This window comes from Spodoptera frugiperda, chromosome 7, assembly GCF_023101765.2.
Source record: "Spodoptera frugiperda isolate SF20-4 chromosome 7, AGI-APGP_CSIRO_Sfru_2.0, whole genome shotgun sequence".
In the NCBI taxonomy this organism is placed as follows: Eukaryota; Metazoa; Arthropoda; class Insecta; order Lepidoptera; family Noctuidae; genus Spodoptera; species Spodoptera frugiperda.
This window is the reverse complement of record NC_064218.1, coordinates 1,623,960-1,643,787: the sequence shown is the minus strand read 5'-3', so window position 1 is coordinate 1,643,787 and position 19,828 is coordinate 1,623,960. Positions and strand designations below refer to the sequence as shown.

Sequence of the window (19,828 nt, the reverse complement as noted above, 5' to 3'; positions counted from 1 at the left end):
GCAATAAGCTCTTCACCAACAAGTCAAACACTCACAGAAACACCCAATTACTTATTACTATTTTGACATAACTGTATTACATAATGATACATACATACATACATACATATCGTCACGCCTTTAATCCTCGAAGGGGTAGGCAGAGGTGCACATTATGGCACGTAATGCCATTGTGTACAACCCACTTTTCACATTATTTATGTTGTAAGTCCCATGTAATAGGTGGTGAGCCTATTGCCATATACCGGGCACATTTCCAGACTCCGTGCTACTACTAAGAAATTTTCGAAAAACCGAAAAATGCCCAGTAATACTTCGCCCGACCCGGGAATCAAACTGCACTGAATCACTCGGCCAACGAGGCAGTCTGTTACTTATTACTATTTTGACATAACTATATTACATAACGGCTATTACAAAATTGGTAGCGTCCCATTGTCGTTTCGATACGAGGGCCGGACACAGTGTAGGTGAAAGGTCTCGGAGGCAGTATGTTACGCACGGACATAACAATGACTTCATTTATATATAGATCTATACTTAATTATCACATGGTTTCACTTGCAATTATTTATTTTTTGTCAGAGTATTATAACAACTTTTTTATTTTATCGAAAATTTCTCTGTAAAATAGCACGGAGTCTGGAATTGTGCCCAGTATATGGAAACACCAGAAGCGTTACAAGTGCGTTGCCGGCCTTTGGGGTTAGGAATTTAAGGGTTGTTGGGGAATCGGGGATTGGGAAGGGGAGAATTGAGCCTCCAGTAACCTCACTCACACAACGAAACACAACGCAAGCGTTGTGTGGTATCACTCCGGTCGAGCCGGCCCTTTCGTGCCAAAGCATGGCTCTCCCACACTTAAATCTTAAATCTTCAGCTCTACGCATCCAACCACTACAAGCCACCTTGCGGATGCCGTCACTCCACCTAGCTGACCTATATATTTTACCAAAGTTCATCAATATCGGCACAGCAGTTTAGCATGCGAATGACAAACAAACTTACTTAATTATTTTCTGTATTAGTTAGAACGTAGCTTACTTATAGGGAGTGTCAATACATTCATTAAGCCATGTGGGCTGCTTTTAATTAGTTATGTAACTATTTTCATTGTGTGGCGGTTCGATTACTATCTTAAGCATTATAATGTATGTGATAAGATCTAGGTTGACAGTCTTGATGGTTGTACGTAAGGCAACGCTGTTGTCTGGTCTATGTTAAGTGTCCGGGTTTTATAGTACCCCCGGGAGGAGTAGGGGTGTAGAAAAATGTTTTCTCCTGCATCCTGCTTCATTACGCATGTACTAGGTATGAGGTTATCTCGAAAAATGCCCTTTGTGGACTTCTGAGAGGCGAATCTTGGGTGTCAGGACTGTTAAATATCTTATTCCGAATAGCTTAGTAGCTCAATATATGCTAGGGAAAACAGACAACTACAAAATTGTATCAATTAATAAAAATAGACTCATTCTGTATTCAATAAACCAAAGAAACTTTTCAAAAGAAAAATGCTAACGGAATTACGTTTTTAATTAAACTTTTTTTCAAGGTGCGATCATCTTCCAATGTCTAATTTCCCGATTTGGGTGAAGCGAGAGGAAGTGTCAAACTCTTACTGATTAAAAACCACTCTGTTCCTACTCCTGTTTTTCGAGCCACAGCCCCGGTAACTTGCTGCACAATCTGCAGCAACAGTTTTAATTAAACTAAGTTCATTGCCTATTCAAGGGAGAAAAGATATTACGTTTATAATTAAAATTGCAATAACAGTTTGACCTTTGGACCTATACGAGCCTATAATTTGTATGTATGTGTGTTACGAACCCATAAAGTATAGAAAATAACATTTTACGTAATATATACGCAATATATGATGGTACTCCAAGATCCATGTGTTTGTAATGTTTTGCTTCATTACCATCGGGCCAGGTTTATGGTATCAGACTATTTAGTGCGAGTTCGTTTCCATTGTTCTAACGACACGTCATTAGGTACTTTGATTTAAAATGTAATTTAAACTTATTTAGTTGTTTGACAATTCATTAAGCAAATTCGTAAGAAAATCTAGAGAAGGGTGTTTTTCTACCAGAGATATACTGTGTGTAGCTATGCTACGAAAATATAATAGCTAAGCTGTGAAACTATAGCGCATCTCTGGTTGAAAAACACCCCTACGGACTGTTATAAAATGGTAATATTTAAATAAACTACATGAAGAAATAAAAAGAAAACTCGCAACTGTACAATGGAATAACTCACAGATAACATGAAATATGCAACGATACTACAATTAAAGCGCACTAATAATTAACGATGTGCAGTATATGGCACGGCCACGAATATATAGCACCATGCAATATATGGCATGGAGTTTCGTTAAAATCGTTAATTAATATATTGTGCCAAACATCTCGCCAGATTAATGATGAGATTCATTTAGTATGAGAAAATAAGGGAGATGATTCTGTACGTGAATGTTATGGGACTGAGTTAAGGTTTTCTCTTATTAAAATAATATATACTTTTTAATGTTTAAAGAGGTAGCAAATACCCGGAACTGCGGGGCTGCCTAGCGAGTTAGCGAGTCTCCGGCTCGAAAAGCAGGAATTAAAAACGGGGTGGTTTTTAGTCAGTAAGAGAGACACTCCCTTTCGTCTTGGCCAAAGCGAGAGAAGTGATTGGATGATTTTTCCTCCTCAAAATAATGAGGTGTAAATACACAAATTTTCAACAATTTCTTTATGAGATCGGACGGTTATCATACGGTATCATGGGAGCGGCCCTATTGCCGTACCGTAATTGTGAAACTTTAGAAAAAACAAATGCACGAGTTTCATTAAAACTTTGCCCCAACTGTTGGTCGGCAATCGTACTAGTAATTTTAGATGAGTTTCGGTTTTTCGGTAAAACGTAGAACTGCATTTCTACTAGTTATTTAAGAGAGCCTCATCTAGTTATTAAGAGATTGACGAGTAAAAGAGTTACAATGTTACCTATTTGCAAAAATTAATATCATTTATCATTTACTTAATTTCCTCTAAGTCCACTAATGGTCGCCTCATTGGTACTATGAAACCACTATTATAAGAAACGGTACAACCAGACATATAGTCCCGTATGTACACAAAACCTTTCCATTAACAAAATATAATTAGCAAGAGTTAAACGTTATGGTTAAGTATTTCATATTATGTTAGCTATTACACAATAATTATTATGTAAACGATCGTCCGTAACTAATTGATATCGATCATCAAATATTTCTCTAATTAAATACGAAGTGTTGGGTAAACGATGTAGCAATTATAAAGTAAATGTTTGTAACATCACGCCTACATGACATAGGATGGGCAGTGTTAAGTGATGCTAATTATTGTAGGCATACGTTATTTCAAAAAGTTGTTAATACGATATGAAATCGTAGTAGAAATAATAATTGACCAGTGTAATTAAAAAGTTTTGTAGATAGAGGTGTGAATACCTATGTACTTTGTGTTACTTTATGCAAATAATAAAATACTTTTTTTTAATGGGAACCGCTTTTAATTTTCTTTACACAACACGATTATAAAAATCAATGGATCAACTCTTTAATGTAAAAAGATGTAAAGGACACCCATAGTCTAGAGCCGGTTGCAGACCAAGAGTTAAGCTAAGTGAGTTTAGCTTATTTCGCTGCGGTCTGCAAGTATGGAAACCTGCGGGGACTATGCGAATTAAAGGTCAAAACACACTTAATAAGCACGGCTTCGGCTCGGCTCTAGGTAAAAAAGGGCGCAACCGCGCTGGCAACGCGCGCTTACCACCTTTTTGTACTGACGTTATGAAATATATCATACGACATACGATTCGAATCCGCAGATACGATACATTACCCAGTAGCCGACTGCCCAGCCATACATACATCTTCCATCTACATTTCACATAACATAATACACTTATTTACTCTACTATTTCTTTTTACATTACCTAATGCAGTAACTCGAGTAATGTGATGACAAGCAGTGCACCGTAACATAATAACAAATGTTTCGATAATTTACGTAACGACCAGTAACAAGATGTGTATCTAGTGTCGTCGGGAAGCGCCGGCGCAGGTAAGACGACGCCTATTGGCCAATAGGGTACGTGAATGCTACTTTTATTGTAAGATGCTGTGGATTTGAGAACAATTTTTTTGATATAATTATTATGGCTAGTTTTTTTATCTAAGTTATACAATAATAATAATATAGTCGATAGTGCGAGTGCTGAGCAGGTGATCTCGGGTTCGATTCTCGATTAAAGCTTATTGATATAATTGATGATATTGTGTATTAATAATGTAATCTGCTTTGGCCCCGCTAATCCCGTATAAAATGTTTCCCTTATTCCTTTTTATTAGGGGGAAAATCATACAATAACTTTTCCCTCCCGCTCTTTTAAGCCTCAAATAGGGGACTTACCGATGCTATAACAGCGAGCCCATGTTTGCAGCCCTTATGATGACGTTAATTTTCCTGAAGTTGATGCATACTTTTGAAAATGGAATTGATTAGTTGGACTTTTGTAATTTCTGAAATTAAATAAAATGTAGCCCAGGAGCCCTGTATAATTAATACGGCAGATACGGTGCTAGCTTTTTTTTTTTTTGAGGGGGGAAATCATCCAATGACTTTTCTCGCCTTGGGCGAGGCGAGAGGGAGTGTCAGACTCTTACTGACTAAAAACCACCCCGTTCCTACTCCTGCTTTTCGAACCGGAGCCCCGGTAAACCCGCTAGGTAGTCCGCAGCTCCGGATCAGGCATCAGCCCTACTGGGCCCCATCTGTGGTGGTCTGATGGCTCTTTGAGGCGCGCGCGGAACGCGACGCGCCGCACGCACGGGTCTGGTTCTGTTCGGGCGGCGAACTACCCTTGCTCGCCGACCGCAGGCCCGCACTTACGGTGGCTGGAGATCGTCCCGCGATCCCCTACGCCCGGAGTGTCATTCCCCCTCGCTCCGCACCATGGCCTGAACCAATGCTGGACACGAAATGTCACCGTCGCCGACCACATCGCTGAGGACACAGCGGTGCTCAGCCCATGCAGGGCATTCCACGACCGTATGCTCCACCGTGTCCTCCGGGCGGTCCTCGCAGTGATGACACCCGGGCGTTTCCTCCCGCCCAATCAGAAACAGGAACCTACTGAAACTCCCATGTCCGGTAAGCACCTGCGTCAGGCGGTAGGTGAGGACGCCGTGGCGCCTCTCAAGCCACTCCTCAAAGAGGGGACTTACCGCTGCAATGACAGCGAGCCCAGCCCTCGGTTGCGACAGTCGTTGCTGCCATTCCGCCATGAGATCGCGCCGGAGCTCGTCCCGCCACGCACTTATCTGGCGCGGCAGTGGAGTTTCGCCCCGGCGACACGCGTCGGCGCGCAAACTGAAGACGCGCGCGAGCACCTTCGCCTCCAAATCCCATGGCGGTAGTCCGGCAAGGAGGTTAGCCGCCTCTCCGGAGATCGTGCGATATCCGCGGATCACCCGAATGGCCATGACCCTCTGAGACGTGAGCAGCGCCCGAGCTGGCCGCCGCATCAGGTTCGGCGCCCACACAGGGGCGCCGTAGAGGGCCATGGACCGCACGATCCCCGCGTACAACCTCCGGCAGGAGGCATTTGGCCCCCGAGGTTGGGCAGGAGCCGCTTAAGCGCGGCCCTCGTCCGTTCCAGATACGGTGCTAGCTACGCCTCTGATTGTGATATATTTTGAGGAGCTAAATTCAATCGAACGTAAAATAACTTGAGAAATTCTCCAAAGTCCACAGTGTACAGTGTCAGTAATGAATTGCACAAACAGCTACCATGGACCGGCAGTTTCATCAACAGGTGAACGTATTACATACATACAATCACATACAATCTCTTACATATTCATACAAATACTGTAAGCTATTAATATTGTGTAGTCTCGATTGTGACTTGACCCGAGAATCGAATCTATGGACCAATGACTGACACACAGATAAAAGGTAAAGTTTTATTACCCTAAATATTATTATGTATTTAAGAAATCGAGATATTAGTGATCGTATTGAAACTCCTTAATATGTTTGTAATGTATGTCACTACAATTCTCTTGAACGACTGAACTGAATTTGTTGAAATTTTGGTTTCTTTTTTATGGAACACGTAAACGAGCAGACGTATCACCTGATGGTAAGCAATAGCTGACATTTGAGACGTCAGAGGCGATACAAGTGCGTTGCCGGCTTTTGGGGGTTAGGAATTTAAGGGTTGTTGGAGAATCGGGGATTGGGAAGATTGGGAAGGGGGGAATTGGGCCTACAGTAACCTCACTCACACAACGAAACATAACGCAAGGGGTGCATCACGTTGGTTTTCTATGAGGTAGTGGTATCACTCTGGTCGAACCGGCCCAATCGTGCCGAAGCATGACTCTCCCACTCTTGGTTTTTATTTGTGTTTTTAAGACTTTGACTGCCAACAAAAATCTGTTAAAGGCAAATCCTATGCTAGCGCCGGTCACTTTTGCCCGCCATGGCGTTCTATGTGTTAAGTGTGCCTTCGTTTCTTTATAGTACAACTAGCTGGCCCTGCAAACTTCGTACCGCCTCCAACAATTTTTTCTCACCTTTTAGACCTACACTGGACTTCCACAAATAATTCAGGACCAAAATTAGCCAAATCGGTCTCAAGTTTTAACGAGACTAACAAACAGCAATTGATTTTTATATAAAGAGAAGATGGCGATGGGAAGCGTTATTTTTTTTTGTCTTTAAGTTAATCCATGAACAATTTAAATCAAACCTCAACAGATGGCACTGCAATCGAGTTAAGGGTCTACCAGTAATAAAATGATTTATGACATACATACCTACCTAATAAATATTATTACTCTAAATACCTATGTCCAATATACCTAACTGTCTCTTCAATGGATTTTCGACTCTATCCCAAGACAATAAAGTTGAGACAGTTTAGTGTAGCTTGATGTGCCGTGCACAATTATAGATACTAACAGGATTTAAACTTGTACCTTTGGGATTAGAAACTAAACAGGTTTGTTTAAGTTCAGGAGGTCTGACCTTTGGACCTTCAGCTATTTTCATTACAATATAATGTAGTGCCTACTTTTACTGGTAATGTGTCAAGTATCTATGGAACTGGATGGTTTGTATGTTTGTACTTTATGTACATAAATTGATGTTGTGGAACCTAAAACTAGTTAATTTAAAACTCACTAGACACCAAGAATACAACACAACGTCACGTCTTTTTATCCCCAAACTAAAGGTTTTTCGAAAACCAAAAAAATACTCAATAATACTTTGCCTGACCGGGAAATCAAACTCGAGACACTCTGCTCAGCAGTCGCAGTCTCGACCACTAGCTCAAAAAAGTACCTATAATAGTCAAATTTATTCTAGTAAATAAAGAAATCACTATATTTTCAACAAATAGCTTTTAAGATTAAAAGAAAGTAGTTATTTTCCATTTAATTGTACTAAATACCAAGTGCAATGACATGGAATCAAGAGCTGTAAACCGCGACATTAAACTGAGATAATTGGAGTTTCTAATTATCTTACTAATAATATAAATGCGAATGTTTGTGAGTTTGTGAGTTTGTCTGTATGTTTTTTACTCAATTAAATCAAAATGGCTGAAGTGGTCGTGATGAAATTTGCAAGATTTTGGTCTGGAATAACATATAATATTTTTATCCCATAAGACCGCGGGGGAAGCTGCTGGCCAGAAGCTAGTTTTACTATAAACTTGAATTGAGGTAAAATTCGTACTGACACTTGGAGACATATTATTATACTTGGCGTAGTTGTTCGGCGATAACAGGCAACTAATTTAAACAACCAATGTCAGCTTATATTATTTACTACACCGCATGGGTGTAATGGTGATAAATTATGCATGCCTTATACATATAAATCTTCCTCTTGAATCACTCTATCTATTAAAAAACCGCATCAAAATCCGTTGCGTAGTTTTAAAGATACAAAGAGAAATAGGGAGAGAGAAAGCGACTGTTTTATAGTATGTAGTGATGTACATGACCTACGTTTGCAAATTCCATCCCATCATTGATAATTTTGTTCTAAAACGAATCTATATAACTTTTTTCCATCCGATAATCGAACTCAACATTTCTATAATAACAAGCGCACCTCCAACGATCACAACAACAAATTATTCAAAAAAACTCGCATTTAAAACAAAATATATCTATCTATGAATAACTTAAACCATTTTCTATACACGCGTAACAATGTGAAATCTACATTAAAATAAAACATTTGAATATTATTATCAATAAGGAAGTGACGTAAGGATCCCATACATTCCCTATAGTTACGTCATTAGATGGTGTATAGCCACAATGTCTTGTATCCATGGGCCATTGGCTAACCGATGTTGCTTTAGATATTATAATATCATGATGACATAGAACAAGTTTTTATGTAGATATGTAAGTTTCTTTTTGGTGTATTTTATGCCTACTTGCCGCTATTGCCAGCAACGAATTTGTTAATACTTTGCTTTGGCCACACAGTCTGCAGAAGTGGTGAAAAACTAGAAAAACTAATTGTAGTTGGGAACACCGAAGACAGGAGATTGCGCGGTCGTTCCCCAACGAGATCGAGCGGTCAGGTGCGGACTCGTCCTAAAAATCTCGTGCTACAAGTTCTATATAGCAGTCTCTGAAAAGCTAATTTATTTGATGCAAAATTTATTCAACAAGATAATAATGATATTCTCTTAAAGTTAATAAATATGTTTTTAATTATTATTGTTGAAAGAAAATTAATACAGAAATATCACCAATATTGCAACAGAAATCTTGACCTTTCACAATATAATTAAATTAAACGTAAGGTTACATAAATAAATTAACTAATTATGTTATTGAAAAAACTAATAATTCACTACTTTATTTACATTTATGCTGTCCACAGTTACTTCTTAATGTTTTGACGTTTGTCGATGCAAAATATTGCAGAATTTCTATATTTTTTTACAATTATACAGATACATACGTAACAACTGATGTTCAGTTTGTGAAAATCAGTTTCTTATGCTATAATGCGAAACTTGTTTACAATCTTGCAATCTTGCTTTTTAAAATTCAAAGTCATCATCGTCAGCTTAAAAGGGGCCACTGCTGAGCAAAGGCTTATTCTCTCTCGGAGAAGGTATGTATGAGTATTAATCACCACGAATACTCAAGTTACCTCAACCTTAACTTATACGGCGATCAGTTAACGACAACGCTAGTCGTTGTTTCACGCCAGTATCCTACAAACGCCTCCATGGTATAACTCTGGTCGAGCGAGTTCATTCTCTTTTATGCGCACAAAGCCCCTCTAAGCATCTGATGGTAAGTATTCAGTGCCACTCATGGACAACCACAATACCAGAGGAGTTACAAGTGCGATGCCTTTGCCTGCCTTTTGTAGGTAAAACATGGCTCTTTCATTTGCGAACTAACACGTAACGTCACGCCTTTTATCCCCGAAGGGGTAGGCAGAGGTGCACGTTACGGCACATAATGCCGCTATACAATGTGCGAATTAACTGCCCTATAATTATACTAGCTTCTGCCCGCGACTTCGTCCGCAGAAAATTAAAAAAATTAAGGTTGTACTACCCCTAACATTTAGGGGGAATGAAAAATAGATGTTGGCCGATTCTCATACATACCGGATAAGCACAAAAAAATCATCAAAATCGGTCAAGCCGTTTCGGAGGAGTATGGCAACGAAAACTTTGACACGAGAATTTTATATATTAGATTACCTACACATACCTGTCTACATTTTAATCTATGACCCATAGAATATGGTAAATATGGCTCCTACATACATACATATGCGTTGCGATGTCCCTTCTCTGTGAACTAGTGAACTCGATCGAGTTCATAGCTCCAACGCATCGGTTACTGTGCCACGATTAAATTGGCTATCGTTTATGCATAACTACGTACTAGTACTAGTACGTACGTACGGACGTGTACTGAGCTTGCATTTAATGTTCGTTTTATTACACTTGAAGTAGGCTGTGTATTATGGAGATAGATTGTCAATATAGCTGTATAGTAGAAATGACGAAGCATGGTATGAACATTTTATGAAATAGGAGGCAAATGAGTAGACGGATAACCTGATGGTACGCGATCATCGCCGGCTATAGACACCCGCAACACCCAAGGAGTGGTGCGTTTTAAGTTATAGTGTAATGTAAATAAATTCCAATAACTACTTCAAAAACAATAAATTTTTTTCATTCTAATTTTGCTAAATAGATCTGAGGGCTTGGTACGAGTTTTTTTACATCAAAACGTAAAACGTAACCGTGTTTCGCCCTCTGATTAACACATTGAACGTCATGGTGGTCACGGGTGACCAAGGTTTGCGGAGGATTCAACAGTTTTTTATTGGCAGTCAAAGATTTAAGGTTGTTTCATTGGAGCAGGCCAATCAGAGCGCTTTAGGCGGTAACGTTTCGATCTCATTAAAAAAACGCGTAAAATAAACTCGTACTAAGCCCCCTGAATGAAATTAGGTAAACTACTTTTTAGCCTAGTACTGCGGGCGAGGCCTTCGGCAAAAGCAAGCCATCTTATTGCTGTAATAAAGAATTCCTTATTAAAGACCGTCACGATATTGGTCTAGAGGAAACTGAGCAACCAAGTTTGCCAATCAACTACCATTTAGGGAATAAGAAACATGATGTTACACGATTATAAACTTTAAATGTTTGTTTCTAAAACTAATTATTATTTGTAACTCATCAATCATTAACTTAAGTACGAGAAAGATTACATTTCAATAAATAAATTGTTCACAGTCGATAACCAATTTATTAGTTTCATAACATGTTTGTGTGTTAAGTTTATTTATTTTAATTAATCCATTCTACATTGTAGATCCATATAACGTAGGTTTATACAGATTACACCATAGGTGAAGGCAAATAAATGAATAAAAACTTTATTAAAAAGAAGTAAGGTCGATTTTTCATTGTAGGAATTGTAGGAGTGTTATTATGTTATCTTTGTAAATAGTTCTTTGATGATTCCTACAATTAAATTCGAATGTGGAAAAAAATATTAAAATTCACTTCTGGTAGGTACCAGTTACCAGGGGTCCGGCTCGAAAAGCAGTAGTAGGAGCGGGGTGGTTTTTAATCAGTAAGTGTCTGACACTCCCTTTTGCATCACCCAAGGTGGAAGAAATAATTGGATAGCAAAAAAGCCATTCTAGAGGTCCTCATATCCATGAGCAGCATTCTGCGATACACGACGCGACGACCAACGTAAAATATAATAATTAATTTACCGTTTTTGACAACCACCCTAAGAGGCTGGATCTAGGATCAAGGGCCTGATGCAGAAGGCAGTACTCCTCGAAACGGCACGTATTGTGAGGAGGTTTCTGTCTCTGGAGCCCTAACCACCGGTAGCTTGGACCATGCTCCCGCAACTGGTCGGCTCCGATTATAATATTTTTAAATGTTATTTTATTTTGTATTTTATAAGTAGAGGATTTTAAATAATACCACTGACATGAAATCATTTCAATAACGCTGTTAAAGTTGTTTTAGAAGACAGTAATACCCACTCGTATATTAACAATATCCTTTCAGTTACATACGAGTATATTCGTGTCAAGGTATTGAAAGTAAAAATAAAATCTGTCGGAAGCTGCAATTACTTTAATTGAAGTATATGCCACTACACATACATACCTCAGTGTTACAGACAAACGAACACACTCTAGTTACATTGAGATGTTTTACAAGGTCACGATTTTAAATGTTGGTATATAAAAATACTATAACAGCGGTTTCACCCGTCAAAATGTTATGTCCTGTGTTATTTTAGACTATAATTTACCCCTATTCCTAATTTTGTTCCGTTTCCTTTACCTATTTTATCCTCGCAGCATAGCTACATAGCACATCTCAGGTGGAAAATCACTGTGATGGTGAATGTTGAGACCGAAATAAAAAAATAACAGCCCTTTATTGAAAATTTAATAAATTAACCATCAGTAGCCAAAAAAATGTTTTTCTAACAAATCAATATAGAGTAATTCCGTCCACATTACTTTCCGCACCTGGGCTTTCTAGGTTTGCCTTTGCCTGCGCCGCCTCCACAGCGTCCCCCACTACCTGGTTTCGTTTTACCAGGACAACCTCTGGTCATTTTCTGTCTGCGAGCATAAATTGACTTTTTACCTCCTCCTTTTCCACAACTCCTTTTAACACTCCCTCTGCTACCACAAGAACCGCCTCCTCCTTTTCTACCGCCACAAGTACCACCGGCAGGTTTCTTTTTTCTACCACAAGTACCACCGCCAGATGACTTTTTTCTACCACAAGTACCACCGCCAGATGACTTTTTGCTACCACAAGTTGGTTTTTTGGGACTTCCACCTCCACCTCCACATTTAGGTTTACCTCCACCGCCACCGCTTCTACTGGGACATCCTTTACAATAGAATCTACATAGTTTCATAGGGAGAGTAAAGGTGCACTTCCGTGAGCATGGATTTGATTCGCATGGATTTGGCTTCCACTTTTTGCCGCAGGGGTCGTCACCGCATTTGGGTTCGGGGCAAATAGGAGGCTTTTCTTTTGGTTCACAATCTTTTCCAATTTTGGGTGGAGGAGGAGGACACGTTGGTTTCTTAACCTCATAATAGAAATCGAACGAGAATCGCCATGGGAAACAGAATCCTTGCGAAACAATTAGGTAGGCGCGCAACTGGGAACAATGGTAATCAATGTTACTTCGTTACGTATGATTCATATAGTTGATAATGGGATAAAGGTTTGGATTAGGTACATGTAACTTAGTAAATTGTCTATAACAAGTGAGAGTATTGTCAAATCACAAGTCTTAAGTGGTACGAAATAAGCCTCCGCAGCCAATTGTCGTAGTATTACTATTACTAGCAGTTGGCTCAGATTTTATTATTCCATAATACTAAAGCACTAATCAAATTAATTTCAAAACTATATTATGACTTCGAATGTTTGTTATATTTTTTTTATAACTGTTGGAACCTTGCCGTACACCTGGTGCTATTTGGACGTATTTATGTGGTCTTAATACCAGAAAACCTAACTTTCATATTGTACCAATGAGTTTTGAGTTTCATACTGAGCTTTGGATTTTAACTAGCATAGCATGAACAAGAATATTAATGTAAACGGCCATAAACGTTAAAACCGAAATAAAAGAAAAACAGTCCTTTAATAAAATTTTATAAATTAAAATCACAAGTAACCATCAGTAGACAAAAACAATATTTTTCTACAAAATCAATATAGAGTATATCCGTCCACATTACTTTCCGCACTTGGGTTTTTTACTTTTGCTACCACAACTACCACCGGCAGGTTTCTTTCTAGTGCCACAAGTACCACCGGCAGGTTTCTTTTTAGCGCCACAAGTACCACCGGCAGGTTTCTTTTTAGCGCCACAAGTACCACCGGCAGGTTTCTTTTTAGCGCCACAAGTACCACCGGCAGGTTTCTTTGGAGCACCACAAGTACCACCGGTAGGTTTCTTTCTAGCACCACACGTACCACCGGCAGGTTTCTTTCTAGCACCACAAGTAACACTGGCAGGCTTCTTTTTGCTACCACAGGTACCGCCGCCATATTTCTTTCTTTTAGCACAAGTACCACCGCCAGATGTCTTTTTGCTACCACAAGTTGGTTTTTTGGGACTTCCACCTCCACCTCCACACTTTGATTTACCTCCATCGCCACCGCTTCTATTGGGACATCCTTTACAATAGAATCTGCATAGTTTCATAGGGAGAGTAAAGGTGCACTTCCGTGAGCATGGATTTGATTCGCATGGATTTGGCTTCCACTTTTTGCCGCAGGGGTCGTCACCGCATTTGGGCTCGGGGCAAATAGGAGGCTTTTCTTTTGGTTCACAATTTTTTCCAATTTTGGGTGGAGGAGGAGGACACGTTGGTTTCTTAACCTCATAATAGAAATCGAACGAGGATCGCCATGACAAACAGAATCCTTGCGAAACAATTAGGTAGGCGCGCAACTGGGAACAATGGTAATCAATGTCAGTTCGTGACGTATGATTCATATAGTTGATAATGGGATAGAGGTTTGGATTAGGTACATGTAACTTAGTAAATTGTCTATAACAAGTGAGAGTATTGTCAAATCACAAGTCTTAAGTGGTACGAAATAAGCCTCCGCAGCTAATAATTGTCCTAGTATTACTTTTACTAGCAGTTGGCCCAGATTTTATTATTCCATATTACTAAAGCACTATTCAGAAAATCGTAAGCCAAAATACAGATGACAAAATAAAGAATTGCAGCAACAAGAGTCGGAAGACTGCCACAAGAAGTCCTTTTTCTTGGATTACGTGTAATCCAACATCACAGTTGAAATAGCAAGTGATTGTATAACTGTTGGAACCCTGCCGTACACCTGGTGCTAGTTGCACGTTGACATCAACGACACCCTGTATTTATGTGGTCTTAATATCAGAAAATCTAACTTTCATTATACATATACCCCAAAGAGTTCTGAGCTTAATACTGAGCTGTGGATTTCAACTAACATAGCATGAACAAGAATATTAAATGGTCATGAATATAAAAACCGAAATAAAGAAAAAATAAGAGTCCTTTTATAAAAATTTAATACATTAAAATCACAAGTAACAAACAAAAACAATAGCCAGAAACAATATTTGTCTAACAAATCAATATAGAGTATATCCGTCCACATTAATTTCCGCACTTGGGCTTAGTTTTGCTAGCACAAGGCTTTGGACCATCATCACTACTTTTTTTTGCAGCGCAACCGCCCCCACCACCCTTTTTGCTAGCACAAGGTTTTGGTTTATCCTCACCACTTTTTTTACCATCGCCTCTACTGCCGCATCCTTTCGTATAGTATCTGCATAGTTTCACAGGGACCGTGAAGGCGCACTTCCGATTGCATGGATTTGATTCGCACGGGTTAGGCTTATGCTTTCTGCCGCAGTCACATATGGGTACGCTGCAGCCACATTTGGGGCAAACAGCCTTTTTTTCTTTTTTGCCACATTTTGCTCCAATTTTAGGGGAAGCAGGAGGACACCTCGGGTTCTCAACCTCATAATAGTAGCTGTACCCGGTTCGCCATGGGCAACCGAATCCTTGCGAAGCAGTTGAGTTGGTGTGCACCTGGGAACAATGGCAATCAATGATTATTCATTACATATGATTTGTATAGTTGATGATAAGATAGAGCTGTACTTTGAGAACATATTATAAAATTACTATAGTCGTTTTGCGATCTCCTGGTTTTGTGATAACGTTTGGTATTTCAATTGAAGTTACACCAGAGATGTGGTGGTGATAAAATCGTGTAAAAATATCGATTGAATTATCTAACCGATAAAATCTACATACTAGAATAAATCGATTAGGGGCACACAAAATGAAACGATTTATTATTTTCAAAATAAAAATATACAGACATTTCGGTGGCTACTAACCGTCTTGCTCACACCCATAATGCGCAGGCCTATCTTGCTCATAATTTCGTATGCACTACTTTATTATACATATTATAATTAAAATAGGAAAAAAAACATTTTTAAAAACGATTGCTGTAGATTTTTAAAATGAACGGACAGGCTAATGCATGTAAAATCGTAATTTAATATTGTTCTAAAGTTTTGTGACCGATTTGAAATAAACGAATCGTAAGAATCGATTTTTACGCCATCGTTGTGTCAGTCTCTAATCAAGGTTCGATCTAAATCATGCATCAACCTCAGTGGTATTAATGTAAATATTTTACTCTATTAATTTAATATTTTACAATTACGAAATATAATTCCACTTCATATTTTATATTCAAATAATATAATCTAAATGATTTTTATATTCATTTATCATCAAGTTCATTATTGCTAATATTTATTTTATATTTTCTATAAAATAAAACCAGCGTAAAATGGATGAGAACAAATTTGACATTGTCAAATAATGTCGTTTTAAACCCATCAGAGAACAAAGCGACTATAGTCGTATGTAGTAAGGAATAAGCGTCCTCAGGGTGTTTTTCCACCAGAGATGTGATGTTACGTTGCTGTGGATGCGTTTATTGTCGTACGCGATTCATTGGTACACATAGCTATGTACTCAATGACTCATGTAAGCTATGTTTTTATATGGAAAGATGCGTGCTATGAATGGCTTCCCCACTATCGATACATCGCATACTCGAACTGTGCATCTTCCTCTCACAGCTACTTTGCGGCGGCTCATCTTCATAGCGCATCTTACTCACACAGTTACATAGTACATCTCTGATGGAAAAGAACTCAAATTGCCCTAGTATAATAGGTATGTTTGACTCCCATCAAAATTGACAGTCGCACAGTATATAATATGTATAACTATAATTACAAGTCTATAATTTATTATTTGTAAATAAAGGATCAAAATAAACAAAGTTCTTCTTACTGTTGTAAGCCAGTTTGCAGTTAGTGGACCATGCGAAATTTTGTGAGTCAATGTTGCGTTTTTCAGTGGTTCTGAAAGAACGAGTCTAACCAAGTCTCGTGTAGTTCTTTTCACATAGTCCTGTTGGTAGTATTTACAGTCCGGTCGAGGCATCGGTAGTGGCTTCGGTATGACTAATCTAGAGAATCCATTATAAATTCTTGATCCCTGTGCCGCAAAAACGTCATTAAAATTTTGATATCCCGATAGTAACACATTAAATTTGAAACGTTTAGACATATTTATAAAATTTTATAATAAATTTTTGTTACAAAAAATAAGTTTAACTTCACGCATGATTTTGTTCATCAAATGGGCTGTCATTGGAAATTGAAAATGATAGAAAGGAATGCGTTTTTCATAATGTGCCAACTATTATTTGGTGGAAGAAGGTTTTATTCGGTCTGGCAGAAAAATTGTTTTAAATACTTCTTTGTGTACTTTTCATTGAAAATGTTAAAATGTATATTTTTTTATTTTGTTTGTCTATCTATGTATAATGTGTTATAGAACGGTATTACGATTTAGAATCGGCTTTAAGAAACCTTTGCGTTCATATTTAACAATCACTTATTAAAAACTAGCCATCCACCCCCTTATCTTATCTTTACTCATAGAAAACATTTTCTGTCGAGCTGGAAAAGTTGTCGAGGTGTTCTTCACAATCATATTTTTTTTACGGAATGTTATGAAGAAAAAACATTTATATTAAAAGCAACATACAAAAAGATACAAGTTTCATGTACAGTTTATACAAAGATTTGATATAATTATATGGATTTCATACATATGTCCCAAGTATGCGATGAAATGGGACCAGTTCAGCATGTGTAAGACTGGGCTTTGCACTGGTGTTCTACTGGCCCCTTGACTGTCCTTGAGTGACTCTGAATTTGAATTTAAAACTTTCATTAATTCTTAGATAAATTCCCATAAAACTTAATAAATCACGAACATATTTTTTGCAACAATTCATGGTTTATATTTCACCATAAAAAATGGACAAACAATACCATAAAAAATCTCATAGAGCTCCATAATGCACTTGCGCTTTTTCAAGTTTACATAATATATAATGTGAAGGTTGTACACTTTCTTAGGCGGGGAGGCTTCGCCGGCGGTCGAACCGTTCAGTCGCAGGAGACGCGCGCACCACCGCGCATGTGCAGTGACAGTTACTTTTATATTTAAACCTTTCTATAGTGCTGTGTATGGATAAAATGAGGCTAATATTTTGGGTAAGTTTCAACCTATATTTTGTGCTGAAAAAAATGTACAATATTTTTTTTTCTAGTTAAAGTGTTATATATTATTTCCAATTTTAAATGTTTTGGTAAAAGTGGGAAATCGTTGTGTCAAATTGTTTTATACAAGTTTGGATCGAGTGTGACCTGCGCCGGTGTGGATTGTAAAAAGCAATTGTTTTTTAATTGTGTCGTTTATAGTGATCATTGTTTTTGTATGTGGATGATGTTTATTATTTATACTCCGTGACGACATTAATTTAACAAGTCGTAATGTGGAGAGAATCAAAATAATTTCGTATAATATTTGGGAACTAGACAAACTTTTATAAAACTCATCTAAAATATTTTTATCTTTAATTTCTTAGGGTGGTATATTAAGTGGCAGATTTTTCTATTCTCCCCTATAATTTAAAAACATTAAACTTGTATAACACATGTGTAAAAGTTTTAGAAAACCTCTGTCGGTACGTTATTTAAAAATAACGCTTGACCGTTCAATTTCTCTCTATACGTAGCTGTCTATTTATAAAGCTGTCATAGTATATAACAGCTTTCAATTACATAGATATTGTACCTCACTAAATATCTGCCAATATTATATTAATATAAAAATACCAATACCAATTATACATGCAAATAAGAACCCATAAAAATTTCATAACATAACATTTTAAGCGATCATTCACATCAGAGAATGTTAATCGTCGAATGCCAAAATTTCACCAGCATAATGATGTAAAAATCGTATAAATATACAGACACACATTTTCTATACATTTATACATATTTGAAATTTAAAAAGATTATGTAAAATGCATGAATATGTGGGTGAAATGTAGGTCGTGAGTTCGACCGTTCGGTCAGATTCGCGAAAGGAATTCTGTAGTATAAAAGACATCAACGCGCGGCTCTCGTGAAGTGCAGACGACACGACGAGTTTTCACCTAGGTATTTACTTTATACACGAGTGTATTATACAACTCGTTACAATGTCCACTCTCTATATTTATCTCGATAGAGAGTGTCTCGTTCTCTAGCTCTATGTACGTACTACGGATGAGAAATTATGTCATAAATGCACTATACTCGTAAAAAAGTTTTTTTTAAATCACAAATTTTTTGGTTGTCTGACAATACCTATATTAAATTGAGTAATTTCATGTCACTCTGTTGTTCTGGAAACCGAAAAAAAACATCAAAAGTAATTTCCTACGCAACAATTGAAATTGGATTAAGTCATCCATCATTATTATCCATATGTTCTTAAATTACTATATCATAAAAAAAACTGGGACGAGACCGTTCATTGCCCCTCATCACAAGAGAGGCTTCAGACTTCCGGCAGGAGGTTTATGCAACAGAAATGCATAAAGGCTTTATGCCACCGTTTGCATAAATATAATTACGTTAATTGACGTTTATTATATGACTGCATTTTGTGCATTTAAAATAATTTTTATATGCAAACTCTAAAATGTACGATTTATTTTTTGTATAATTTATTATGTACATCGTGATGTTAATAAACTTTAATTGGACAAATAGTCAGTTAAAAACAGTCTCAAAGCAAAATGTACTAGAAACGTCTAGCCGAATAATGTAATCACTCATCATCATAACAGCCACAAGACGTCCATTGCTGAACATAGGACTCTATCGATGACTTTCAGATAGGCCGGTTGGAAACGACCTGCATTTAGCAAATCCCTGCGGCTCTAGTCATCCTAAAATACAATAAATATAAACTATCTCAATTTCTGCTAAAAAAGAGACAAAGACAAATGATATTACCCTCCTATAAAATAATTAAATAAATTCCAGTAAACACATTTGTACACTAAACAGCTATTACTATTATGTAATATAGGAATCTATATCACCAATATATTACATAATGAGTATTACAGGGTAATATAAAACCGTTCCACTTATTATATATAATATTACATTAAGTAACATGCATATAATATATGTCCAACTCGAGAATCGAACTCAAGACCTTGAGCAACGTAAACAACTGAATAAAAGTGAAAT

General features: G+C 37.6%; 2 protein-coding genes across 4 annotated transcripts in view; one reads left to right on the top strand and one right to left on the bottom strand.

Moving 5' to 3' along the window:
* Positions 1–12,019: 12,019 nt before the first annotated feature.
* Positions 12,020–16,897, bottom strand: LOC118266502 (tenascin-X). Of its 3 annotated transcripts, XM_050694917.1 has the most exons (3): positions 16,509–16,897; positions 14,006–14,077; positions 12,020–12,697 (listed from the first exon to the last, which is right to left on the bottom strand). In XM_050694917.1, exons 1-3 carry the CDS (start codon positions 16,785–16,787, stop codon positions 12,107–12,109), a joined length of 942 nt encoding a protein of 313 aa, XP_050550874.1. In that variant the 5' UTR covers positions 16,788–16,897; the 3' UTR covers positions 12,020–12,106. The 3 variants fall into 3 exon arrangements, with proteins under 3 accessions (XP_050550874.1, XP_035435870.2, XP_035435869.1); XM_035579977.2 differs by lacking the exon at positions 14,006–14,077 and having other exon boundaries at positions 12,020–12,769; positions 16,509–16,896; XM_035579976.2 differs by lacking the exon at positions 12,020–12,697 and having other exon boundaries at positions 13,256–14,077.
* Positions 16,898–17,646: 749 nt separating this feature from the next.
* The window catches only part of LOC118266456 (bromodomain-containing protein 4), a 38,675-nt gene continuing 36,493 nt past the window's right edge, over positions 17,647–19,828 (top strand). Inside the window, exon 1 of the mRNA XM_035579924.2 lies at positions 17,647–17,785. Coding sequence (XP_035435817.2) covers positions 17,759–17,785 — 27 coding nt within the window. The 5' untranslated portion in view covers positions 17,647–17,758. The remainder of the gene's footprint in view (positions 17,786–19,828) is intronic.

Coding starts and splice junctions, on each gene's coding strand:
- LOC118266502 (XM_035579976.2), bottom strand. CDS start 16,787: ATGTCTAAACGTTTCAAATTTAATGTGTTACTATCGGGATATCAAAAT. Junction 14,078..16,508: donor CTGCAAACTGGCTTACAACA/GTAAGAAGAACT, acceptor CATTGTTCCCAG/TTGCGCGCCTACCTAATTGT.